The 27,196-nt window shown below is 41.1% G+C and overlaps 2 protein-coding genes across 2 annotated transcripts in view; both read right to left on the reverse strand.

Annotated features, from left to right (window-relative positions):
- The window catches only part of LOC110070785 (acetylserotonin O-methyltransferase), a 28,398-nt gene extending 12,948 nt beyond the window's left edge, over positions 1 to 15,450 (reverse strand). Inside the window, exons 1-5 of the mRNA XM_078390300.1 lie at positions 12,086 to 15,450; positions 6,958 to 7,132; positions 4,543 to 4,672; positions 3,518 to 3,586; positions 2,381 to 2,499 (exon numbers count right to left, since the gene is read on the reverse strand). Coding sequence (XP_078246426.1) covers positions 2,381 to 2,499; positions 3,518 to 3,586; positions 4,543 to 4,672; positions 6,958 to 7,132; positions 12,086 to 12,157 — 565 coding nt within the window. The 5' untranslated portion in view covers positions 12,158 to 15,450. The remainder of the gene's footprint in view (positions 1 to 2,380; positions 2,500 to 3,517; positions 3,587 to 4,542; positions 4,673 to 6,957; positions 7,133 to 12,085) is intronic.
- Positions 15,451 to 18,369: 2,919 nt separating this feature from the next.
- On the reverse strand, positions 18,370 to 26,280 carry LOC110070786 (acetylserotonin O-methyltransferase-like). The gene is made up of 8 exons (XM_020778499.3): positions 26,106 to 26,280; positions 25,244 to 25,418; positions 24,977 to 25,106; positions 22,865 to 22,933; positions 21,650 to 21,768; positions 21,044 to 21,184; positions 20,506 to 20,628; positions 18,370 to 18,644 (listed from the first exon to the last, which is right to left on the reverse strand). The coding sequence occupies exons 1-8, from the start codon at positions 26,175 to 26,177 to the stop codon at positions 18,433 to 18,435; spliced, it is 1,041 nt and encodes a 346-aa protein (XP_020634158.3). The 5' UTR covers positions 26,178 to 26,280; the 3' UTR covers positions 18,370 to 18,432.
- Between the last annotated feature and the right edge of the window lie 916 nt (positions 26,281 to 27,196).

Here is a 27,196-nt window from a genome sequence, read left to right on the forward strand (position 1 = left end):
CTGTCCACCAAATCTAGTTCCTTAAATCTGTTCTTTACTTCCACTGTGTATTCACAAGGGATTTGGTTTAGATTATACCTGAGTGGCCCAGTGGTTTTTCCTACTCTCTTCAGTCTAAGCTTGAATTTTGCTATGAGAAGCTGATGATCAGAACCGCAGTCAGCTCCAGGTCTTGTTTTTGCTAACTGTATAGAGCTTCTCCATCTTTGGCTGCAGAGAATATAATCAATCTGATTTCGATATTGCCCATCTGGTGATTTCCATGTATAGAGTCGCCTCTTGTGTTGTTGGAAAAGAGTGTTTGTGATGACCAGCTTATTCTCTTGACAAAACTCTATTAGCCTTTGTCCTGCTTCGTTCTGAACTCCAAGGCCAAATTTCCCTGTTGTTCCTTTTATCTCTTGGCTCCCTACTTTAGCATTCCAGTCCCCTAGAATGAGAAGAACATCTTTCTTTGGTGTCAGTTCTAGAAGGTGTTGTAAATCTTCATAGAATTGTTCAATTTCAGTCTCCTCAGCAATGCTGGTTGGTGCATAAACGTGGATTATTGTGATGTTGAATGGTCTGCCTTGGATTCGTATTGACATCATTCTATCATTTTTGAGATTGTATCCCATTACAGCTTTTCCCACTCTTTTGTTGACTATGAGGGCTACTCCATTCCTTCTACGGGATTCTTGCCCACAGTAGTAGATATGATAATCATCTGAGCTGAATTCGCCCGTTCCTGTCCATTTTAGTTCACTGATGCCCAGGATGTCGATGTTTATTCTTGCCATCTCCTGTTTGACCACCTCCAGCTTCCCAAGGTTCATAGATCTTACATTCCAGGTTCCTATGCAGTATTTTTCTTTACAGCATTGGACTTTCCTTTCACTGTCACAAGATGACATTCCCCCTCCCATAAGCTACTGGTCTCCAGGTGATGAGCAGAAACGGAGGAAACTCTGGGTGAATTAAGGGCAGGTTCAGCCTGGATGATTTAAAGGACAGGGGCCTGATTAGTGTTAGGGTGGGAAACCCAGGGTTACCCTCAAGGCTGGGTGAGTTCTGCCTTGATAATCCCTCGACCGAGTAACCCTGTCTGACAGGGCCTAGATTTAAACGTTTTCATTTTGAGAGTTCATAAACGTATGCTTCTAACTGCTGTGTGTCCTGTCCTGACTTGAAGCCCCAAAAGAAGACCACAAAATAACTGGCTGAAACATATTGGGCTCTTTAGTGAATAAAACCCATGTGTCTGCTGCTTGAGCCTTTGTCTCACCTTATTGTTGACCTTTTCCTTATCATGACGCTCAACAATTACAGTGGTGCCTTGCTTGATGAGGATAATCCATTCCAGCGAAATCGCTGTAGAACAAAATCATTGTCAAGCGAAATAAAAAAGCCCATTGAAATGTATTAAACCCCAGTTAATGCGTTCCAATGGGCAAAATGCCTCAGCATCCAGCAAAGATCCTCCATAGGGCGGCCATTTTCTGCTCCCTGTAATGCGAGGAATCCATCCTAAAGCACAGCAGGGAGCCATTTTACACAGTGGGTGGCCATTTTGAAAACGCGACGATCAGCTGTTTTGATCGTCGTAAAGTGAAAAATTGGTTCCCGAAGCAGGGAACCGATCATTGTGAAGCGGTAAAAGCCCATAGAATCATTGTTTAGCGGTCGCAATAGCGATAGCAAAAAACTACTCAAGGTAATCGTCAAGCGGGGCACCACTGTATCTTGATCCTACCTACATCCTCCGGGATGCTTATTTTCCTTCTACTACCCCTCTGTCCTTCTTGTTGTCTTCTTCTGCATCCTTTTCTGACTGGACTAAACATCATAGCAATATGAAAGTCAGTCAGTGTTTATCTAGTTCATTCTCCCATCCTGCAGTAATCTTCTCTCTCCCTCACACACCACTCTAGCAAAGTACAAAATCTGCTTTGTTACAACTTTTATTTCGTGATTTTCCTTCCAGCAACTTTGAAGTTTGGTTTCCTGTACAGAAAGTTAAGGGTTTTTTTGTAAAATTTAAGAGGATTTGGAAATACACCAGAGAAGCATAAGTCGTGGTATAGGATTCAACATGCCAGCAGACATTGAAAAGCTGGTACTTCCCCATCAGGCCTCTGTTCAACCAGTCTGTATCACCAAGGAGTCAATGAAACTCTCCAACTTTTGTTTCTCGGTCTTCCCTCCTTTTTCACACATACACACAGCTTGATGACACCACCCAGAATGAGAAGCTGGAGAAGAAGAACATGCTCATTTCTCCAGTCATGGAGTTGGATGGGAACTTGGAAGGACATGCAGCCTTCTCTCCAAATCAGATAATGATATAATTTCAAACTCTAAATACAGAGCTGCAAGCGAGGAAAAAAAATTGTCTACCTACCTCCCAGATCATAAATGATGGGGAAATGGGAAAGATCAAATGCAGACAACACTTCTTGGCCATACAGACTCCAAGCATCATCCATACCACAGAAGAATCTTTGCACCTCTTCCTTTGATCTAATAGTTCAAAATTAAATAGGCAAATAAACAGAGGAGGTGCCCAAAAAAACAATCTGATTCTGGAAACCACGGTCATAGCTATGGACCCAAATCCACAAAGCCTATGATGCTTTTAACATCCTTTTATGTTATTACTATAGCTGAAAGGAACAGTCCAACAATCTCCAGCTGGAAACTGCATGGCTGTCACCCTTTCTGTGCATGGAGCCATGTAATCTCTGAAGCTGACACCACTGTAAGAGTACAATTTTCCCGGGATATGCAGCATATCGCTGCAAATGTTGCTAACCCCAGTCCCTGTATCCATGGGGTTGTTGGAAGGAGCCTGGTAACAAAGTAGTGTCATTTCTGGAGTCCAAGCATGTATAGGCAGGCAGACCGAGTAACTCCATACTACATTTCCAAATAAATTTGGTGCATATGATTAGGTGTAGTCTGCACATAAACCAAGACCACTGTTTGAATCTTGGTTTGTTTTAATAACTCAAGAACTGACATCACCCATGTGCTCCCAAACATGCTTTTACTCCTATTTTTTGCTTACACTATTGCAGTCCAGGTTAATATACAATGTGTTCTAAGGTATAAAAGAGACTCCAACCCCCACACGAATAAGACTTCCTTGTTTTAATCAAGCTCTCATCTGCATATACAATATAATGTTCAGATAGATTTGTTTTCACTGCTGATCCAATTGGTTAAATCCTGATCTAAGGTATGGCAGATTGGAATTTGACATATGTGCTCCCAAACACTCTTTTGCTCCTATTTTTACCTTACTTCAGAGGCCCTAAATAAAAAGTTCTGCACATTATTGCCATCACGTAACTGCCCCTCAATGCCATGAAGAATAATTTGGGAAGGGAGAGTATACTGCTAGACATGGAAAACACTGTACAGTATGTGTGAATAGTACCCAGATGTTTCATAAAACAAGACAAGGTTTATTTCACTCCACAAGAAATATCCACATTGTTATCATTCTCTTAAAAATAAGAAACAATACAACTTTTACCTGGAAAATGCCTGATAGCAATTATCCAGCGATGGGCCATGTATTGATTCCATCTGTTTTTTTCCTTCCCTGGAGGAAAATTAATTAAATCAAAATAATGCAGCTAAGTACCACATGCAATGTCAGGTTCTTCTTGTTGGGATAACAGAAATCTTACATGCACTGAGGCTGGATATCAATGGGATGGGTGCTTTTCCAGTCTAATATGATTGCCCTTTGCCATTAATTTGATTGGTGAAGTTCTTTTCCCACTTCCGGCATTTGTGTCAAGCCCCTCCCCCTCTTCCTGTTTGTTTCCTTGCTTCCGTTGTTTTTATCGTTGATTACTCTTCTTCTTTCTCTGACCTCTTACCAAGCAGCAAACATGGAGGTCTCCTCAAGTGTTTGAGACTGCATTTCCTTCTTTTTTTTATCCTTTAACTTTAAATGGGCTACCACTCTGAGACTTGAAAACTCACAAAATAAGAATGGAAGCAACCTTCCCTCTGCTGCTGTTGCTTCACTCTCTCTTCCAAGCCTTCCCTGAAGGACCTGGAAAGCACCAGAATATGCAAATATTACCAAGTGCAGTGATCGGCTGAGAACATCTCAAGGGCCTCCCATTTCAGATGCAGATATGTACCTCCTGATTGGCTTTTGAGGAACTGCTAAGTGCCACATACGCAAAATTCATCAGATCAGTCATGTTGGACATTCTGATTGATTGTTCCTGTTAGTGCCTTTGCATAATTACATTGGAAGTTAAGAGGGAAGACACAGAAAGCTCACAAGAGAGCTCTCAAACAGCAGCCAAGAAGGCCTACAAAACTATTTCCAGCATCAAGAGAGGTAGAGAGGGGTAAAGAGACAACAAACGAATGGTGTACAACCAAAGCTGTCTGTCCTTTTTGGAAGAGGCAACAGAATTTGTTGGCAGTCCACTGCTCCCCTTGCATTGATCTCCTATCTAGTTCCCTCTGGGTATGGAGTCCATCAATCCTACACCTATGTCATGGTTTTGCTTGTCTGTGTTCAATATCCCTTACCTCACAGCATCAGTGAAGTACTGGAAACTTGCATACCCATATTCAGAAAGGAGTTTCATGTAATAATATTGGGACTTGGGGCTTGACTTTGCAAGGTAGAGACTGGCAAGATTTGTATTTCTGTAAAGACCTTAAAATAAAGAAGAGGAGGGAGTTGTTACATAAAATCATGAAAGAAGTAAGCTAAGTTTGTTATTCAACGAACCTTTTTCAACCCAGCAATTCTTTGGAAACAATTTAAAGTCATATTTTATGTCTGAGCTCAAAACATTTTTCTCTGAGCATACTGCATTTTTGTTTTTAAGAAAGTTTAGACCTTTTCTGAGTTTAGGCCTTTGCTGGCTGTATATGAATCCCTGAAACATTCCCCATATATGCATGTTTCTTCCTGCTCAAACTACGGAACAGCAGCTTATAACTAATCACATTTATTCAGGTGCAAGTACAACAGAATTCACAGAGCAATGATTCCTAACCTTGAATGTCCCAGAATTTTTTTGGACTGATTCTCCCACAAATCCTGGCCAGCGCAGATGGTAGTAAAGACTTTAACAACAACACCTTGAACATAACACACAGTAGTAATAATAGAACAAAGAAATGTCCAGTTCATTGACATTGCAATTCCAGGGGATGCCAGAATTGAAAATAAAGAATTGGAAAAACTAACAAAGTACAGAGACCTGGCAATTGAAACATCTTGCCTCTGGAAGAAACGCACTTCAGTGGTCCCTGTAGTCATTGGGGCTTTGGGAACAGTATCAAGAAATTTCACAGAGGAGTATAAGCAGTTGCAGATTTCAGAAATCAGACCATCAGGGCTACAAAAGCAGCAGTATTCGGAACAGCATACATACTGCACTGATATTTTACAGATACTTAGGTTTTTGGTTAAAACTTGCATCTGTTATATAATACTAGTCAATGTTTTTATAATTTTGACTGGACCTATCCAGTATTTCTGAAAAATAATAATAACAATGTGCTCTCAAGTCAATTCTGACTTATGGTGAACCTTTCAAGGGTTTTCCAGGTAGAGACTATTTAGAAGTGGTTTACCATTCCCTTCTTTTAGAGGTACCTGGGAGTGTGTATTTTACCCAAGACCACGCAGGCTGGCTCTTCTCATAGAAGGCACAGTGGAGAACCGAACTCTCAACCTGTGCCTCTGCAGGCAGATACCTAAAACAGTGGTAATTATTGTCTGGCTGGCCAGACATTGTAGACTCGAACTACTGGAATCCATCACAATTGGCCAAACTATCTAGGGCTTCTGCAAGATGAAGTCCAAAGGGTCTGGAATAGAGATGGGGACAAATAAAAAAATATTGCAATATTCATGAAAATAGCTTATCTGTTAAATATTCGTCCCTTCATATCATCAGTTCCAGAGACCCTGACGAATATGAAAGGATGAATATTTCCCCATTTTTATTTGCCTCCCTATGGTTTTCCCATTCTGCCTGTGGGCCCACTGATCAACTGATTGGCAGTCCGATAGGCAGTCAGCCAACCCCACAGCTTCGGCAGCCACGGCCTGCCGTAAGGGACACTGGCTGCCCTTTGCAAAGATGGCAGCTGCGGCTTCTCTTAAGCAGGGAAGCTGCAGCCACCATCTTTGCAAAGGGCAGTTTAGATTCCCTTAAGGCAGGCCATAGCAGCGGAGGCCATCGTAGCAAGTGGTGCTGGATAGTGACTGCGGAGTCCGCCATGGCACAGGCCTCCGTGGATGGTGGTGGCAGTGGCAGTGGCGGCACAGACTGCAGCAGTCAATGTAGGGAGGCGACAGGGGTAGTGGGAAGGGGGCAGGGGGGCAGGCTGTAGGGGTCAGCTTTTTTTAGACCCTCCCCCCAACAAACCAATGAATATATTCATGTTTCATTGGTTCATGGGGAGGATCTTCATGCTTCGTCAACTTTGACGGATCATGAAGCACGACGACTCGCTAAAATGGTGATTTGTCCCCATCTCTAATCTGGAAGATCAAAGGCTCAGAACCACTGCTCTCAAATAGTATTTGTAAGATGCAAAGCTAAGAGGCAAGGAAACTTAAAACAGGTTGTAGAGTTCAAAGCTAAAAGACAAGGAAGCTTTGAACAGGTTACAAATCTGAAAGACTGCTGTTGCTGGGATTCTAATATACAAATATATAATGATATAATCTTGTTTTAAAACAAATCACCAGACAAAATTGGCAAGACAGATGGGGATATAGATGCAATAGTAAACAAATGAAGACTAGGATACATAAATTTACGTTGAGACTTCTTTCCAGAATAGATTGAAGACTGACAGAAATAATTGCCAAGCTAAGTGCACTTTTAATAGCCATGTTGGCTGCAAGTTTCCAGCTAATGTTAATTAAATGAGAATTTTCAAATATCCCAGCTTGAATTCTCCATTTCATGTAGTTACCTTCACTGTCCTTTTTCTCTATCCTCAGGAGCTTTAAACCCGCACAGGCCTCCAGCAGTCTCTCCGTTCCACTGGGGCTGGTGCCGAGGCATTCAGCAATAGCCCCTGAGCTCAGGGGTTCTTCTGATTCCAAGAGCAGATCAAATACTCCCAGCTCAGAGGCAGTGAACACAATCTGAGGGAGAGTGAGGTAAGAAAGGGCAAAAAAAGTTTACATAATATACAGGTATAAAGCTTGCTTTATTATTATGTATGTTTGTATACACCCGTTCCAAAACAGCTAGTTTCTGAAGAAATTCAACTGAGTTTTCAGTGTCTGGGTGTTCAACATTAGCCTCTTGTCAGAACATCATGTGATGATGGGATTGCTGTCTTAATTCATGCCTGCATGTGACCCTCGCGATCTTCAGACTTGCCTGCCCTTTGAGTGCATGTTCAAGGCCGTTATTGGGAACAAAAATAATCTGGTAAAAAAACAAGTCCTTGAAGAAAAAAAAAGCAGAGTTGTGCAAACGCTTTGGGTGGAGATGGACACTTGATGCCGCCATGGACTCTAGTGTTTTCCTGTCCCATTAGTGAATTCCCCAACTTTGGAAGACGTTAGATGGGTATTTGTCCTCCTGTTGGTGATTTGTTTCTCGCTGTTCCTTCCCACAATTATCTCATCAGCTAAACACATTAGAACTACTTGTAAGCAGATCCAATTTTTAGCATGAATATTTTTGGATGTGCACCTGTGTGTTTTTGCACATCAATCCCCAGAATTCTCTGAGAATCCCCCAGACAGAGTTCTAAGAGTTGTAGGTTCTTTTACATACATACACACACACACAGAAACAAACACACACACACACACACACTCTTTCCCTCCCTCCCTCTCCCTTTCTCTTCCACACAAAGGGGAATAACGTGCTTCAGTTTCTAAAAGTATATATACAAATATTTTATATTCTTCACCTTTAAGGGCCAGTTGAGAAACCGCCTACAGTTAAATCCATAGTGATAGCTTCAGCTGCAAGCAGTTTCTCAATTGGTACTTTAAGAGAAGTCACACTTTAAAAAAAATTAAGAAAATGATTGGTGCAACACAATAGTCTAAATACAGTCAAAAACATTTTTCACTTCCACTTCCCCCACCCCATGAGCAGACCCCATGGTTTGTTCTCCCTCTCCGTCGTATTGCCCTGAATGATCTCCAACCAGCATTGCATTAGCTGTTTTCCCAAGACATTACAGTATATGGAACTCTGACATGAGGGAGTCACTGCTTGTGCAGTGCTGGTTTCACCGCACCCACCCACCCACACACCTATGTTGTGCAATATCCATACCTAGAAACAGCCTGCTTCTTCCCCGTAAAGCTGATTTCAGAAATGGGGCACCCAAATACCATGAAAGTAAAGGGAAGAATGATGGTGTACTGTGACCAGTTTTTGGCATTTTTTAAGAACAAAGCGGAGACCATCTGTTGGGACCTAGACTCACAGATTGAACCAGTAGATCAGATTGTGATGTCCACTGCACCGCCTTGTCCTATTATATTAAGTCAATTTCAGCCTGTAGTTCCAGGTGAGATTGACAAGGTGCTTGACAGTTGCAGGTCCACCACAACTTCCCTTGATCTTTGCCCGGCCTGGCATCTAAAAACATACAGGCTGATAACTACAGAATGGGCCACATGCATCATTAGTATATCTCTATTAGAAGGTCAGGTTCCCCAAGCCCACAAGGAGAGCCTAATTTAGCCGATCTGGGGGAAAAAACAATATGGGGCTGGATGATTGTAACAGTTACAGACCCATCATCAATATTTCATTTCTAAGCAGGCTAGTGGAGAGGGTGGTGGCTGATCAATTTCAGGCACTCTTGGATGAAACCAACGGCCTCAATCCCTTCCAGTCTGGGTTCAAGTCACATCATGGCACGGAGACAGCATGGTTCACCTTGCAAGATGATATTTTGAGGGAGGCTGATAGAGGCAGTGTATCCCTATCTGTCCTCTCAGCAGCCAGATCAATGAGAGGAATGAGTAAGTACCATCACATTTCCCCAAGCTTGGCATCCTTGCATTGGTTACCAATCTGCTTCTGCATCAGCTTCAAAGTGATTCTTATAAACTCTGATCAGTTTGGAACCTCAGTACATGATCAAACACCACCTAGAACTGCCCATCCGATTCACTCTTCGCTGACCCAGAGGGAGGCCCAGAGGAAATAAAAAGGAACCAGGCCTTTTCCGCAGTCACACCCCACCTGTGGAATGATCTACCACCAGAAATTTATCCAGCGCCCCCCTTGATGAATTTAAAAAACTTCTTGAAACATTTTTATTCTGGCAGGCTTACCAGAATCAGCCAGTCTAAGATCTTGTGAGATTATCAGCCTTTTACTCTGTATTCATTGCTAACTGCTTGGTCTATTTTAAAATGTTTTTAATTGTTAATTCTTAATTGTGATTGTTTATATGCTTCTTATTTAATTTAGGTTAGTTTAATCTGGAGCACTTCGTTATATTATGTTTAAGTCTTATTGTGCTTTGAACCACTCAGAATGACCACAGGTCAGATGAGCAGCCAAATAAATAAATAAATAAATAAATAAATAAATAAATAAATAAATAAATAAATAAATAAATAAATAAATAAATAAATAAATAAATAAATAAATAAATAAATAACATACATACATACATACATACATACATACATACATACATACATACATACATACATACATACATACATACATAGGTAAAGGTAAAGGTTCCCTTTGACAATTTTTGTCCAGTCGTGTCCGACTCTAGGGGGCGGCGCTCATCCCGCTCTTCAAGCCATAGAGCCAGCGTTTGTCCGAAGACAATCTTTCCGTGGTCACATGGCCAGTGTGATTTAGACACGGAACGCTGTTTACCTTCCCATCGTGAGATGGTACCTATTTATCTACTCGCATTTGCATGCTTTCGAACCGCTAGGTTGGCGGGAGCTGGGACAAGCAACGGGCGCTAACTCTGTCGCGTGGATTCGATCTTACGACTGCTTGGTCTTCTGACCCTGCAGCACAGGCTTCTGCGGTTTAGCCCACAGCGCCACCACGTCCCTTTTACATACATACATACATACATACATACATACATACATACATACATACATACATACATACATACATACATACATACATACATACATACATACATACATACATACATACATACATACATACATACATACATAAAAAGTCAAGGTGGCAACAGGCAACCAGATTTAGATAGTCTTCAGACCTGAGATTATCAGCCATATCTCACTCTTAGGTATTGAAGGCATATAAACACAGAAATGCTCCCTGTATGTTCAGTTCAGTGCTTAAACATTAAGCGGAAGTTAAGTAGTAGTGCAATAAAAATGGGCAACACTGTGAAAGGTTATGTTCCACTGCCCACCCAATATTTCATATTTCTCGAGCCTGCACTGGTGTCTGGGATAAGGACAAATGCACCATTCCCCCCCCCACAAAACTCCAAACGTATTTATTATTTTATTATACTCAGAGAGACACTGTATTGCACTGCCAAGCAGTGTGTATGCAAACACACTCCTGCTCGGTCCCCTCTTTCCCTTTGGTAAAGATTTCTGTGCATATGCTTGCAAGCCCATCTTGAAAACCCACAACTAGAGCATAAATGAAGAGGATCATAGCAAAGAGGTCGCAATTGGGGGGTGAGGGAGAGCATCAGAAAGTGTTGGTTGAAGGATTCAGCTGCTACATGGGGAATACAGTGAAAGACTGTCATCGAAGAGGGTTTTTTTATATCGGTCTGTGCCCTCAGGTAGGAAAAACAATTCCCTCCCACTTGGAGAGCTTTCTGTAAAGGTGTCATGATGTGTATATAGAATTGGACAGATCAATTTCATTAATACCAAATTGAGCAATTTTGAGAAGTCACTCCAACTCTGCTGGGAAGTACTGTCCACAGAAGTAACCTTTCCAAGTTCTGAGAGAAGCTTCAGAATGAAGCCTTTTATTTACTTATTTATTTAAAATATTTTCATCCCACTTTTCTCCTTAAAAGGGCCTAAGTTTCTTTCATAATTAAAATATAATATTAAAAAGTTATATATAAAAGAATCAAACAAATATCACACTCAAACAATAAACAACATCAACCACAGAAACACATTCAAATGCAACAAGGAACAACAATCCCTTTTTAAAAAAAAAAAAAAAATCCTACTCAAGCAGCCAGTCACTGAGGGGAAAGCCTGCCTGAAGAGAAAGGTCTTTGCCTGCCTGCCGAAGGATAACAAAGACTGAACCAGCCTAGCTTCCCGAGGGAGGGCATTCCAGAGCCTGGGAGCAGCAACCGAGAAGGGCCTCCCCTGCACACTGACTAAACATGCCTGTGAGGGCAGGATCATAAAAGGAGATGCAGTCCTTGAGATAGCTTGGACCCACACTGTTTAGGACTTTACAGGCTAAAACCAGCACTTTGAACTGTGTCTGGAAATGGGCCATTAGCCAGTGCAGCTGTTGTAACAGGGGTTACGGGCTCCCTGTAACCAGCCCCAATCTGGTTGCGGTATTTTGGACCCACTGAAGTTTCCAAACACTTTCAAAAGGCAGCCCCACGTAGAGTGCATTATAGTAATCCAGCCAGGGTGTCACTAAGGTATGTGTCCCTTTGGCTAGATCAGACCTCTCCAGGAATGGGAAACAGCTGGTGTGCTAGTTTTAACTGTGCAAATGCACTCCTGGCCACTGCTAAAACTGAGGCACCCATTGCTGACACCATATACTGATTTAGAGCTAAAAGAGTTTTCTTCAGTTTAGATGGAAACGAGAGTTGGGAGTCATCCACATACTGGTGATGCTGAACCCCAAAACTCTGGACGACTTCTCCCAGTGGTTTCATGTAGATGTTAAATAGCATAGAGGGCAAAACAGAACCATCAGAGACCCAGCAGGCCAATGGTCAGGGAGTCAAATAGGGGTCCTCCAGTAATACTCTTTGAGTTCTCCCCACCTGGAAGCAGAACTAGAGCAAAGAAAGCACATCCATTCTATGCTATTAACAAGGTAAACTTTTCAGTTTCATTGTACAGCTTAAGATTGAAGGCATGATCTATTGATTTTACCTTTGAAATGATAAACCCATGCTGATATTGAAATAAAATCTTAAGAGCTTCATTGTCTTCTGGAGAACTCATTCTTCTCGACTGCTCTCTCGGAGGCACTGAATGTTATCTGTTGGGCCAATTGTATTGCTCAAGGTTCCCAGTGGTACAAAAAAGACCATCCTTTATAAGGTGCTGCCGTTGCTCCATAGCTCGATTGCAAAACACAAAGACATTCAAAAAATGTGCTGTTGGATGTTGAAGTTAGTGGATCTGACTTAAAAAGATAAAGAGAGGTGCGGAGATTTCATTTCTAAATGGAAATACTTGTAGAAAAAAAGGGGGGAAGCAATGGTCCAACATGATAGCTTCAGGGAAATGTCCTATCAAAATACAGAAGGAACCATGTATACATCTCAAGATGTTTGAGGTGATGTTTATATGTGTTAAAAACCTAAAGCCTGTTGATTTGGAATGGGCATGGACCACCAAAATGACGGTTCATCTTGGATTGTGGTTTTGAACTAAGCAGTGGTACAGGCAAGGACCATCCAATAATATTGAAGATATCATGGCTGACCATACTGCTGGCTGAAGTTCTGCCTATTATTTATACAGTGGTAGGTGGTCTCCTTCTTTATCAGGGATAGAAAGATCCATTAAAAATTATCTTGGGGCATATTTTACATGATGGAAATGACTCAGGAGATGGATCAGAGTTTTTGAATTTGACTGAGGGGAAAGAACATCCTGAACATCATGCCCCAACACCACTGAAATACCACCCAAGGACACACACGCCCATCTTGACAAGATCCCATGATCCTATGGGGAAAAGTCAACTGGAATTGCTCCTGGACAATTCCTCTGTGGTAGAGGGGGGAAAGCCATGTTAGGAGCAAAAAAGGTCGGACAGATTCCACAATTACAACATTGACACATAATTTGCACAGGAAGCCACATTATACCAAGCTTGACCATGGGCCCATCTAGCTCAGTATTTATCAACACTGAGCAACAACAGAAAACAAATAATACCACTGTGGTGCTTTTGATGCAGCTGGAGTGCCGTCTTTACAAAAGGAAAGAAACTATCTCAGCTGTTGAGTAGGAAGCCTGTAAAATGGAAATGCAAGGTAGGGTAGAAGACATGTTCACTGATGCAAATTTGCTGCAATGTTATGGTATATCACACTGTGTGGCATCTTTAGTTTCTGCTGTGACATACAGGAGACTTGTTTTTTTTAAATCAAATCTGGTTGATTCATAGATCACTATTAAAATTGCAATAAGAGAGATCTATGCTGTATCAGACTGAAATCAGTTGAATCCAAAATTTTGCTCCCAACGGTTGCCGATCAAATCTAGTAATGTGAAAGATGGAAAACATTCTTTTTCTGTCAGTTTTGTCCAAAAATGCATAAGAATTATTTCACATTGGAATGGATGAATCATGAGAAGTGTTGGTTTCTCATACCCTGGAGGGGTGTAAATAGAGGCAGGGTATCCATCTGTTTGGGAGGCTACACTTACATCTTGCACTGGGCATGGAGTTGAACCTGTAAGGTCCCTTTCAGCTGTGAGATTCCATGATTCTGCAATTTCTAAATGCAATCCTATTTCAAGAGCTCTCCACCACGAGTGAAATTCAAATGCCCACGATTCTAAGTTCATGTTGGATACTTAATAACTTCTGGTTTTTGGATGGTAAGATGGTAACTTGTCTTATTATAAGTAAGGATGCAGCCACGATAAATTTAGCATACAAATCTAAAAGATGTTCCTTTAATGTCATGGTGATTTCTTGTTTATTTACAATTATATACCACTTTCCTATAAGGGAACTCAAGGTTTTTTACAGCAGAATGAAATGACAAAAAATTGTTCAATTTATTGGATGGGATTTAGTGCCTATGTGTTCATAGGATTGCAGACTTAGAGTCAGAGTATAGGTGGTGTAGGAGCTCTATTATGAGGGGCTTCAGAATAGTTTATAATCTGCAATTCACCACAGGTATGAGACAATAAACTATGGCAAGGTTCACCTTGCCAACAAAAGTCTGAATAGTCAAAGCTATGGTTTTCCCTGTAGTGATGTACGGAAGTGAGAGCTGGACCATAAAGAAAGCTGACTGCTGAAGAATTTTTGCTTTGAATTGTGGTGCTGGAGGAGACTCTTGAGAGTCCCCTGGACTGCAAGGAGATAAAATCTATCCATTTTGAAGGAAATCAAGCCTGAGTGCTCACTGGAAGGACAGATCCTGAAGCTGAGGCTCCAATACTTTGGCCATCTCATGAGAAGAGAAGACTCCCTGGAAAAGACGCTGATGTTGGGAAAGTGTGAAGGCAGGAGCAGAAGGGGACAACAGAGGATGAGATGGTTGGACAGTGTCATTGAAGCTACCAACATGAATTTGACCCAACTCCGGGAGGCAGTGGAAGACAGGAGGGCCTGGCGTGCTCTGGTCCATGGGATCACGAAGAGTCGGACACGACTAAATGGCTAAACAACAAATGAGACATTCACTTGTTCCACTTTTATACCCATACAATAAATTGGAGTGGTTTTTTTTTTTAAAGGTCTGGTAAGTGGGCCTAAGATTTGCAGCCTAAGGTTGGAATCCTAAACATGGTCTTTCTAAGAGTATGTTCCACTGAAATCAATGGAGCTCATATATAAGACCATACACTGCAAGGTCATATCTTAGATTCCCATGATGCAGGGAACATTGAATTCAGTTCAAGAAATAGCAATTGTATTAATAGGATTCCAACTGGTGGTTATTAAGGAATGTGTATAACGTCCTGGGAATATTTTGAAATTATGCAAAACTACAGGGCTATATTTTATCCATATGAATGACCCAAATAATTGTTCATGTATGCATCTCCGTGTAAGCTTGTTCAGTTAATCTTCCAAGATTCAGGAACCAGGAGGCTGGACACAAGACGTTCAAGGTAATATTCTTGTTTCGTTTAAAAGGTTTAGAGGCCACTTGAAATGTTTACAATTAGTTGCTTGTTTGCACATTGAATAGCTCATTTCAGCACAACCACACAACAAACACTCTTAACATGAAGTTAGAATTTTATCTGAAACCTTGGCAGCAACCTTTGAGAAAAATGAGCTATGCTGACAGGGATGTCTCCTAGTGCTGTTAGATGTCTCTAGTTCATCTTTGTCTCTTTCACTTAATCTCTGACTTTCTTCATTTATTTCCCTCCTTAAACCCTTTCTGTTTCACACAGAAAAAATGAGAATCAATCTCATTGTTGGAGAAGGTCAGCTTTTCTCTAATCCCAGAAAAGATATCCCCGCTAAAATTCCACAATTAGTCAAAGGTACACATTCAGAGAAAAGGAAGAGTCTGGGAGGCATATTTCACAACCTCCACTCCTGACTTAATACAGTACTTCAGCTGTTCTCCTACACACTTTCCACAGTTCTAAATCTATTCCTCAGAATGGCAAATGTTTTCTTTTTTCCTGAGACACTGTGTCAGCTTTCTGCCCAATATCAAAACAACCTAAAAAAGGGAACTGGCTGGGAGTTGTTGTGGGTTTTTCAGGCTCTTTGGACGTGTTCTGAAGGTTGTTCTTCCTGACATTTCGCCAGAACATGGCCAAAGAGCCCGAAAAACCCACAACAACCATCAGATCCCGGCCGTGAAAGCCTTCAAGAATAAACTGGCTGGGAGCTTTTGGTCTGATAGCTACATTGACCCAAATCAACAAGCAATTTAAATTCTCCATTCAATTTCCTCATATATCTTAATTTATTTATTTATTATTTTATTTATTTATTTGATTTATATCCTGCCCATCTGGTATATTCTACCACTCTGGGTGGCTAAAGTTAATTTAGGTAGAGAAAAGAGAGTTACCATAACATCTTGACGGGAACCCATCCCCCACACCCCACCCCAACAGGGCCATTATTCCTGCAGACATTATTGCATCTACTGTCCTTACCCATGCAGATTACTGGTAAGAGATACACGCTGAGAGAATGCACTACCTGCAACGCTAGCAGGATAGTGTATGGCGTAAGATGCTCCTGCAACAAATTATGCACAGGAAAAACATCCGAGGCTCTCAAAGTGCAAATAAGAGAACACCTAAGCAATATTAGGAGTGCAAGAATAGGAACCACTTTGGTTAGTTATTATATAGAAAATAACCATTAGAGATGGCTACAAACCTAAAAACCAACCAGGAAGTTTGTTTAAAATTGCTGCTTCATTGGTTTGGGTCGGTTCAGGGTTGTCAAACTTGGCAAACCCAAACCAAAATGAACAATGAACTTTTAAAGCAATTTCAATGAATTTCTTGGTTTATTCCCCAACCCACTGTGCTGCCCCTGGTGCCTCCCTACCTGGTCTGCTGGGGCTTCCTTTTATTCTACTGCCGCCGCCATCTTGAGAGTCAGCCTCCCCGCTTCCCTTCCAGAGGAAGAGGAGGGGGTGGCGGTACCAGGTAGGGAGGTGGGAAGGGGGCAAGGTTTAGTTTTCTTTTTAAAAGGCACATACTTTTTAAAGCCACAAACCACCATGAACCACAAATTTTATGGTTTGAGACCATCTCTAATAACTCTTTTAAGTGACTTGTAGTTTGGGGCATTAGATATACTGTAGTCTACCTACACAGGGAAAGGCCTTACTGAAAAGAGAAAAGAGAAATAGATTGGCCATTAAGGTTAAATACACTGGTTCCAAAGGGAATAAATGATTTATTATTAGTAGTATTTTAGTAAATCACAATAGAGTATAGTGAAGCAGAGGTGACACATTCCAGTTTCTTCTGGAACAGAGCAGCACTGGAATTCATTGTGGTCAGGAAGTTTCCCCATAGTATTAGAAGCATGTTCTGTATTTTCTTTTATCTGTGTTTACTTTATTTTATTCCACTCCTGTGGTTTCCACTTCTTGGTATTTGGGAAGAACACACTTTGCACACACATACACTGGGATAGCTTATTGATTTGTTGAGATTAAAATGACCAGTCATTAAAATAATGGTTCAATGTAATTGAAGAAGACACCAATATTAATCACACAACAATACACTCACAATATGTACTCTAAAGGTATCAACTAGCCTTAAAGTGTTCCTCACAAATCTCCACAACCAATTTATAAAATCCCATTTTACTTTTGTTAGGACCAGATTACATACTTCATTTTTTTACAGTTTCTTCAAGTTATTAGGAATGTGTTCTTCGAAGAATACAATCAAGTTTGGGTCCATATCTAGCCCCCATAAATGTGATGGCGCTGATATGTGTCTTCACATTACAGCCCTACACAAAGTGCTTCAGACAGAGCACAGATAAATTCTCTGCATGCTACCTTACCACAGAATTTGAATTCTTCTGCAGCTTTCAGTGTTCCCAAATGAGGCTTCAACTGAAACAGGTCAAAAAGAGTCAGCTAAGTGTCAGCAAGCCTGTGAGCCCTGGAGAGCAACGAGTCCAAAGCAGAGAGCTTACTATGGCTGCAACTACACTTCAGGAAGGACTGAACTTGCTTCACAGCAACTTTGGTCCTTTCACATGACACAAGCCCTGGAGTGGCTTTTAAAAAGATGACAGGCCTGCTTTTTACACTGCACCACACCTTCTGCCTTGGTCATCTGCTGATGGTGCCAGGATCAGAGCACATCCTATGGCAAAACTAGAGCCGAAGGAATTGCCCCCGAGGCAAGAACAGGGTTGCTGCCTGGCCAGTGCTATGGAGGCTTCCTGGTCACCTCAGCACTAGCCAGCAGATAATACCATTTTTTTTTTTTTGCCAGGGTTGAGGGCAGCCCTGGCGGCACCTTTTGCTCTGCATGGCAATCGGGCAGGGCTGCCTAACTCTCAGCCCTGTTAGGAGCCTCAGGAAGCCTCCTGGGTCTGGCCTACCTGCAGGCCAGGAATTGCCCCATGTGCTTTCTGTAAAGCCTGTTTCCAGATAACCCATAAAAACAACTTACTGCAGGTTATCTAAAATATGTCATTCTTGTTTGTATGGGGTAGAGAGGATTGCACAAGACAGCCTTGTAGCCATTCGGAGTTCAGAATCATGTGGAGAGGCTCCATGTATACAGGAATGTCTCAGTATCAGATTTGCAGCCTTCAGATAAGGAAAACAATGGTTGTGCAATGAGTGGGGGTAGCACCTTCCCCCTCATATGTTTAGTTTACTTGTACATACAGTGACTGAAGGCACCTCAAGCCCTCTGGAATCAAGCAAAACCACTTTGAAGGAGAATGCTAGAGTACATGACATTTTTCCTCTTTGGAAATAAACTGATATCTAGAAAAATTCATTTGGCTACAGACACAAGTTTTATTATTTTAGCTTATTTTATGCACTAAACAAATGACACTACTGTTTTCTTCCTAGAATGATGCTGTAGCGGCTTCCTTTCTTGTGCTGAACCTCCTTGAAGCCGGCGGCAGTGTAGAGTGCCTTGTATTCAGATGGAGTCCGTTCTTTTCCCTCCGTGAGAACCAGCATCAGCATGGAGTGTAGGTGGGCTTCAAAAGGTCCACATCTGTCCTCATTGAGAAGCATTTCAATAACTAGCACTCCACCACCTGTTTCAAAATATACATTTCACTGATTTAATCCAGAGGAAACAGCATTACTTATTTCTACAGTATTTTGAAGAGGACGACTTCCTCCAGACACATTTCATTCCAGGTAGAACATGCCATGATAGAGAAGGGAAGTCATAGGAACTCCTCTGTAAAGGTGTTGCCAAGAACCAGGCAGGTAAGGCCTGAATAAGGCTTCTCAACACCTATTTTCTAAAATACTGTGTCTGAAATGCCCATTCCCCTGCATTTTTTCCATGTTTGGCTTCTGTTATACATCATTTCACCTTAGAAAAGTGAAGATTGCATTATTATCAAAGAAGGTATTTCAGGGAAATGCATAATTTCAATACATGTGTTGCATGCAGAATTCCCCAGTTCAATACCAGATCCCTCCAGGGTGAACCAAACTGTGGTTTGTGCCTTTCTATAATTCCTACTCAGGAATAAACTCTCCATGCAAACAAGACCCCAAGTTTTTCAGGTTTCCTGCTTGCAAGTACAGCATAGATGTAGGCAGAACCCTTCCTCTTCAGACACATTGCATTCCAGATAGAATATTCCAAGAGGGAGAAGGGAAGGCATAGGAACTCCTCTGTAAATGTGTTGCCAAGAACCAGGCAAGTAAGGCCTGAATAGGGCTTCAGACTACCTATGTTCTAAAATACCATGTCTGAAATGCCCTTTCCCTTGGATTTCTTCCATGTTTGACTTCTATTATACCTCTGTTCAACTTACAGACATTAGAAAAACCAAGGAGGCCTTCAAGATTCCTGTGCATGATTATCAAAGAAGGTGTTTCAGGGAGAAACATAACTTCAGTATATGTGTTGCATGCAAGGTTCCCAAGTTCAATACTGCATCCCTCCAGGAACATTGTAAGTCTATTCAGAAAACATGTGGTCCGAGTCTTAATTGTTCTATATCCTCTGCCGGATGGCAACAGTTCAAAAAAGTTGTAAGCGGGATGGGAAGAGGCTCTCAGGATGTTGTGTGACTTCCTCAGACAGCGGGATGTGAAGATGTCATCCAGGTTTGGTAGCTGGAGCTCAATGATATTCTGGGCAATTTGAATGGTTCTCTGTACAGCTTTTTTTGTCCACTACAGAGATACTCCCACACCATACCAGAATGCCATAGGTTAGGACACTTTCAATGGTGCTATGATAGTATGACAAAAGTAAATGCTGAGATAAATTTAAATTCCCAAGCATTCTCAGGAAGTACAGCCTCTTCTGTGCCTTCTTCACTAGCATGTTGGCATTTATAGTCCATGAGAGGTCCTCTGAGATGCAAGTGCCCAGAAATTTAAAACTACCAACCCTCTCCACTTCCTCACCATTTATGTACAGTAGTATTTGTGCATTTCTATTCCTCCTAAAATCAATTATGAGTTCTTTAGGTTTTTGATATTAAGTGTAATATTATTTTCTTTACACCAGAGTATTAACCGTTGTACTTCCTTTCTGTAAGCAGACTCATTGTTCTTATTTATGAGCCCCACAACTGTTGTATTGTCTGCAAATTTAATAATTGTGTTGGTGTTATACAGTGGGGTGCAATCATGTGTGGACAAGGAATAAAGGAAGGGACTTAGCACACAGCCCTGGGGAGCTCCTGTACTTAGTACCAGGGTAGAAGAATGGTGAGATCCCATTCTTACTGACTGTGGCCTATCTGTAAGAAAGTCCTTTACCCACACACAAATCTTCTGAGGTAATCCCAGGTTGATCGTTTTAAAAAACAACCTATTGGGTAGAATGGTATTAAAAGCAGAGCTAATGGAAAAGCAGTTCACAGAGGCATCAAGGCAAAGCACAATGCTTTCAAGGCTATTTTGGTGCAGTGGAAATAGACATACCAGGCCTGCAGGCTTGGTGCAGTTTGGTTAGCAGCTGCAAACACTTTTCATCCTCCCAGTCATGCAGAATCCGAGCCAAAATATACAGGTCAGCTTCAGGAACTGGGTCTTTAAAAAAGTCCCCTGTAATAAAACAGGCACAGCACAGTTGAGTTAAGCATTTTGTTTTAGGGTCAACCATGCTGCTAATAACAGGAGTGGACACTTCACATGATTTATCCATTTTCCCACCACATAGGGACATGCTTGCAGATTGAGCCTGGGTTTGCCTTCCAGTGACAAATCAGAAAACAAACCATACAAAATGCAAGATAGGAGAGAGAAATCACATTATGGCTTTTCACCATTTGGATGAGCCATTCTGCAAAATGTTGTGCTGAACATATGGTCTGTTTTGCCCCTTCAGAGAAGAATAATTTGGTCTAGTTTTTGGAAATCGTACATCACAACGAGGTAGAGGCCTGCTGTCATTCCGGCTGAGGCAAACATTACCTACAGTTTAAACTTAGATAAGATCTCAGAAGAAACCATATTTTACCTTCCTTGAACGTAATCCGCGTTTTGTTTGAGGACATAGGTTGCTTCTTTGCTCTTTCTACTACTTTAGGAAGGTCAAAAACGGTTATCGTAGAATTTGGGTATAAGGAAATACATTCCTTAGCCAAGGCGCCACTACCCCCTTAAAGAAAGAACAGAATGTAAAAATTTTACAAGATTGTTACGATGTTGTGCATTTCAAGCTTTTTTCAAAACACCCCTTTGTATCCTGCTTCATTGTTTCTGAGAGAGTCTTAGAGTACTTGACAGTAAAGTAGTGCCACAAATACACAGGGAGCAGAAAAACAAGGCTGAGCTAGAGCAATACAAAGATGAACCTGGTGGAACAGAAAGAACAGAATTTAAAATTTTCACAAAACTTTGTAAAACATTTCACGATGCTGTGCTTTTCAGACTTCTTTCAATTCTGTAAAACTTCTGAATAGAAAATCATATTGATGGCTATCTAGCTATTTCTTGAACATGACAGGACAAAAACAGACATACCCCAATTCATTGGTTCTGAGGTATTCCTAGAGTAGTTTACAGCACAATATCCCAATGACATATCCATAATAGAAGGCAGCTGAGAATTTATGCAACTTACCTCCCAGATCATAAATGAGTGAGAAATGAGAAAGATTAAATGCAGACATCACTTCTCTACCATACAAACTCCAGGCATCATCCATGGCATCAGAGAATCTTTGCAACTTTTCCTCGGAACTAAGAATTTAAAAGAACAATGGCAGAAAATGTTCCTATAGTCTGATGTACACCTAATTCTTGAAATTTGCAGACCATAAATAGGACAGGGAGGAAAAAGAAATCAACTGGATAGAAGAAGCATTTTGGACCTCTGGACAAAGAAAATGTCTACATTTGCAGTGCAGGCAGCCAAAATATATGCAATTAAAGAATGGCCATAGAAACATGCTGTAGTTAATGGAGAAAATGCATACATTATATATTGTATAAGTAAGTGTTCACTCTAGGGAAAATGCACAGAAATGAATGTTGGCATCAGAAAAAAACATATCAAAATGTAACATAAAGCAAGAATGAGAAGAATGAAATGAAATCAGGACTGAGAAACTTTCAGCCATCACTAAGCCAGTGTTTAACTTCTACTAACCAGTCACAAAACAAAGCACCTACAATGGTGCCTTGCTTGACGACGTTAATTCGTTCCAGCAAAATCACTGTAGAGCGAAAACGTCGTCAAATGAAACTAAAAAACCCATTGAAACGCATTGAAAACCCCTCAATGCATTCCAATGGGCTGAAAACTCACCGTCCAGTGAAGATCCTCCATAGGGGCGGCCATTTTCGGGTGCCTGTAAAGTGAAAAATGGCTCCTAAACACAGAGGGGAGCCATTTTGTACACCCGGCGGCCATTTTGTAAACCCGACGATCAGCTGTTTTGATCATCGTAAAACGAAAATCGGTTCCTGAAGCAGGGAACCGATCATCGCAAAGCGGGAAAACCCCATTCAAACCATCGTTTTGCGATCGCAAAAGTGATTGCAAAAACCTCACCATCAAGTGGATTTGTCATTAAATGGGGTAATCGTAAAGCGGGGCAAGACTGTATATGCAATACAGGAAAGCAGCATCAGCTGCATATGTAAAAATATAAGAAAATGATCTCTATTGAAGCAAATGGCAATATTTGTGTAGATCTTTGAGTGCATGGTGATTTTTGGGTTATAGACAATTGCACTAGCAGAGCACAGAGACATAGAAAAGCTTAATTGTTATATGTTTCCATGTTTAGATCATTCTCTCAAAAATAATACAGAAACATCTTGGTGTACTTACCTGCAAGAAGCCTCAAAGAAACTTTTTTGTAACATGCCATGTGTTGTCTTAAACGGGCCCTTCCCTTCCCTGAAAGAGATTATCTGTATTAATAAAAAGAAAAAAAGAGACAGCCTATGTACCAAATACAGTATCACATTCTTCTCCAACCTCCAACACCTTAAGTGCAATTTAAATCGCTTTTCTTGAAAGTTAACCCTTCCAACATCAAGTCCTCAAGAGTGAAGCCAATTCGGTTGAAGACAGTAAGTGGCCACGCAGGCCTGTCAAAGCCTATTAGGAATCGCATACTGCAGAGCTATAGTTATCAAGTTGCCCTGCTTTCCTCCTACTTAAATAAGATGGAATAAAATTAAAAAGTTTTGAGGCCAAAATGTGTACGTCTCAGTTGAAGTGAACAGGTGAATATTGGTTTCAGCTAAACAGTGTATAATGAAATTTGATTTCAAAACTGTGGTTCAGTTACTGGTTCTAAAAAGTACAACCAGTTTTTCTTCATGCCAATAAACAGCAATGAACCCAAGTATAGATAAGTCTTGAGAATGCCCTAACATTCAGTCTTGACAGAGATGTTCCCCAGGGTATGTTTGGCCCCTGACATTTTTTATGCTTGCCATGAGCAACTGGATGAGATTAGTATTCCAGTGTCCATTTCAAAATATAATATACACAACTGGCCAATCTTGTCTAACACAGCCTTGCAATAAAAAGCCTTTGGCCATGTTAGTCCATGCTGAAGCGGGTGGAAATTCCTCTAAAAGGGCCAAGACGCAAAGTATGGCCATAGCCACCATGGCTTTGTCTAGCTAATATGTTTGGTAATGAGGAAGAGAGAGGTTTGGGAGAGGTGCTCTCTCTGGATGGACAACTAGCAACTATGGTCTACAGCAAATGTGAATGTAGATAAGTCTTGAGGAGTCTCCAGTCAAGGGTCAACCAATTCATCAAGAATATGGAAATGGTATTCATTGGAAACCAGTCAAACTGAATTGTCAATATTCAACTCTTGGCAATTCCAAGAGCCAGCTCTTTCCATGGTTTTCAATCTTGCACAAAATTTTTGCTTGGTTTGGTGATTAGTTTCTGCATCTACACAGTTCATTTGCAAGTGTAAATGAGAAGGTCACTGTGGCGTAGTGGATCGCGTGTCAGTCAGATGCACATTTGGGGTTTAAATTCCCAGTGAGTCAAAAAAGCTCACTGGTGGGAGGCAATGGCAAACCCCCTGCTTGAACATCTCACATACCTTGAAAACCTTATTATGGACACTAGAGGTTGGAAGCAACCCGATGGCACATAACAAGAACGTGATTTGCACACTGTTTGGGATGTGTATATTGTGATGTATTCCATTCATATTAATGAGTATACCATAGCAACAACAGGAGTAGATGGCTAAGATCCATCTCACCTGAGAAGTAATGTTTAAAAACCCCTTACTCTTAAGAGGGACTCATGTAAGGGTATTGGGAGTTGCCGTTAACATCTGAATAAACCAAGTGCAGAAAAAATTATTTTAGATAAGGAGCGAATTTGTAAAAAAAAGTAGTATCTGTGTTGGTTAGCAACTAACTTGTGTTATAACACTTACACTTTATGTTTTATTTAATTTGCATATAATATAAATGCCCAGAAAATTAATTTAGCTAAATAAAAAAAATTATATTTAAGCAAAACCCCTGAATGATAAAATGGCAGCCACCAGAAAGATTTCCATGAAAAGTAGTGTCCTGAACAATCCATACCTGCAAGACATTATGCTGTTCTGTTAGTGGCTCATTTTATATTATTTTTCTTGATCCAAGAAAAGAAACTAAAAACCACCAGGAAATAGAGCCAAACAGTGCTTTGGTGATTTTGATGCACTGTAGAGGCCTTGCAAAAACTAAGCCAACTAAATGTGGCTATTCCATGCACAACATTGAAAGCCCATTGAGTCAATGTACAAGTACTTACTTAGCTTCCTTGGAGTCTGTGGGTCTCCACAATTTGGGACTAGCAATTGGAATTCAGCCCTCATGTGGAAACCTCCCTAGCTCACTCAGGGATATGGCTCTGGTCATACGACATGGTCCTGTGTAGCTTGTTCAGTATTTGCATTAACCTGCTCACCTTACAATGTCAGTCAAGAACTGCAGACCTGGATAGATGACTTCAGACTGGAACTTCAAGTAATGATACTGAGACTTTGGGCTTGATTTAGCAAGACAGAGATTAGCAAGGTTTGTGTTACCATAAAGGCCTGGAAATAAAAGGAAGGGAGAGGAGATGCTATAAAACCTGGGGAAAAGTTTGATCATAGATTGTTGACAAGCTGAAAACACAATTTTCGCCAACACACAAGCAACTTAAATCATTTCCTCCTCCTAGCATGCTTACCTCCACTGTCCTTCCTCTCCATCCTCAGGAGCCTTAAGCTCACACAGGCCTCCAGCAGCCTCTCCGTTCCACTGGGGCTGGTGCCGAGGCGTTCGGCAATGGCCCCTGAGCTCAGGGGTTCTCCCGACTCCAAGAGCAGATCAAATACTCCCAGCTCACAGGCAGTGAACATAATCTTGGGGGGAAGTTGGAATAACGTAGGGAGAAAAGTGACGGTTACTGCAATCTTTAAATATTTATTTATTTTTAAATGTGTGTGCCCATGCAGAAGTGAATAAATACAATACTAGAAATGCTGACGTTTCTGAAGGAAGAAGGAAGCCAGGGAACGTTTTGTCCATTACTGTGTTTGGGGTGTCCTGGTGGGCCTTATTCAAGACAAAGCAGTTCCAATCAGGCTCTTACTGAAATCTTCAATGGAACTGGCATATGAAGTTTCAGCTCTTGACAGGATATGACGCCTGTGATTTTTTTAAAAAAGACCCGCCTGCCTATTGAATGATAACAGTGCAAATTTAAGCCCACTCTACACAAACAGTAAAATGACAAAAGTAATGGGGGTCGAAATGCTTCAGAGCCTTCGCGAAGCAACATGAATTAGTTGGTGTTTAATTCTCAAATATTTTTATCCAGTGCTTTCAAAAGCACAACATTTTATGCGGTATTCCTATCTGCTTCATTCTGACTTCACTTGTGGTGAGAACAAGAACATTTGAACAAGAGCAAACATCTGCTAATATTTAATGAATTGTATCCAGAAAATAGTTGTTGTTTTTTAATTCCAGACACTCACAAACAAGTTGAAGCTTTAAAAGTCATTGCAGGCTTTAATATCTGTATGGGGATTGCCAATGGCTCCTACCTTTGACATGAGAAAGCCATGCTGCTGCCGAAACAAGGTTCTAATAGTTTCTGTGTCTTCTGTAACACTCATTCTTCTTCGCTGCTCTCAAGATGCACTGGAGTTATTGACAGCGGCATCCGTGTTTTGCTAGAGACAATGCCTTCCATTTGATGGTATCAGAAGGAGTACTTTGAACCCTAGGGTGTATTTATTTGATGCTTGGTTGCCTTGCGAATACCTAGTGCTTAAAATAAATTGTTAACTGTTTGGTGTCCAAGTCAGCGAATCTGATTTGCAAAAAAGTTTGACCGTTGTTCAAATAATTCTCTTCTAAAACTCATAAGTAATGCAAAAAAGGACAAAGACAAAAGCAACTTCATAGTTTCAGGAAAATGTGCAATAGGGATCATGAACTACAGAGGAACGGAAAGGCAGAGAAGGTGAGCGTTCCTTTTTTGGACTGTGTTGTTGTTAAGTGCCACAAAGTCACCTCTGACTTAAAGAGACCCCATAAATGAACAATCTCCAAAATGTCCTGTCTTCAACTCAGCTCTTGTAAACTCAAACCTATGGCTTCTTTTTGGGAATAATATATCTTATATTTAATCTCCCTCTTTCCTGCTGTTTTCTGCCTTTCCCAGCATTTTTGTCTTTTCCAGAGACTCTTGTGATGTGCCCAAAATAGGACAGCCTCAAGTTTCTACTTTCAGTTGGACTTTCAGCTAGGGGGATTCTGGGAATTGTGCTCCAAAAAAAGGGAACATTTCTGAAGTCTGGAGAAAAAGAATTGGTATGTTCAAATGCCACGCCCAAGGACATAAATGAATCTAAGTGAGAAAAGGAACACCTGCCATTGAAACAACTTGATAGACTGATAAATGAGGAATTTCTCCACTATGAAATGTAAACTGAGAATTGAGTTATTTCTGGAGGGAAGGAAGGAACCGGACTGCCTGCCAGTGGAAGGTGGCATGAGAGAAGCAGAACTGAAAGCATGTTTTGCTCAGTATACATCTTTTATCTTCCAGCCGGAGAGTTTGGGGGTAGCTTGGGTCATTCCCAGGGGCCAATTTTCTACCATGGAGTTCCTCCATGGGGTGCACAAACTG

This window comes from Pogona vitticeps, chromosome 3 (genome assembly GCF_051106095.1).
Source record: "Pogona vitticeps strain Pit_001003342236 chromosome 3, PviZW2.1, whole genome shotgun sequence".
Taxonomy (NCBI): Eukaryota; Metazoa; Chordata; class Lepidosauria; order Squamata; family Agamidae; genus Pogona; species Pogona vitticeps.

Excerpts from the sequence above, each read along its gene's own strand:
- LOC110070786 (XM_020778499.3), bottom strand. The coding sequence starts at position 26,177 with ATGAGTGTTACAGAAGACACAGAAACTATTAGAACCTTGTTTCGGCAG. Across the intron at positions 25,107-25,243 it reads GGAGAGGAAGGACAGTGGAG|GCCTTTATGGTAACACAAAC; the intron begins GTAAGCATGCTA and ends TTTTATTTCCAG. Across the intron at positions 21,185-21,649 it reads ACTCATTTATGATCTGGGAG|GGGGTAGTGGCGCCTTGGCT; the intron begins GTAAGTTGCATA and ends TCTTTCTTTAAG.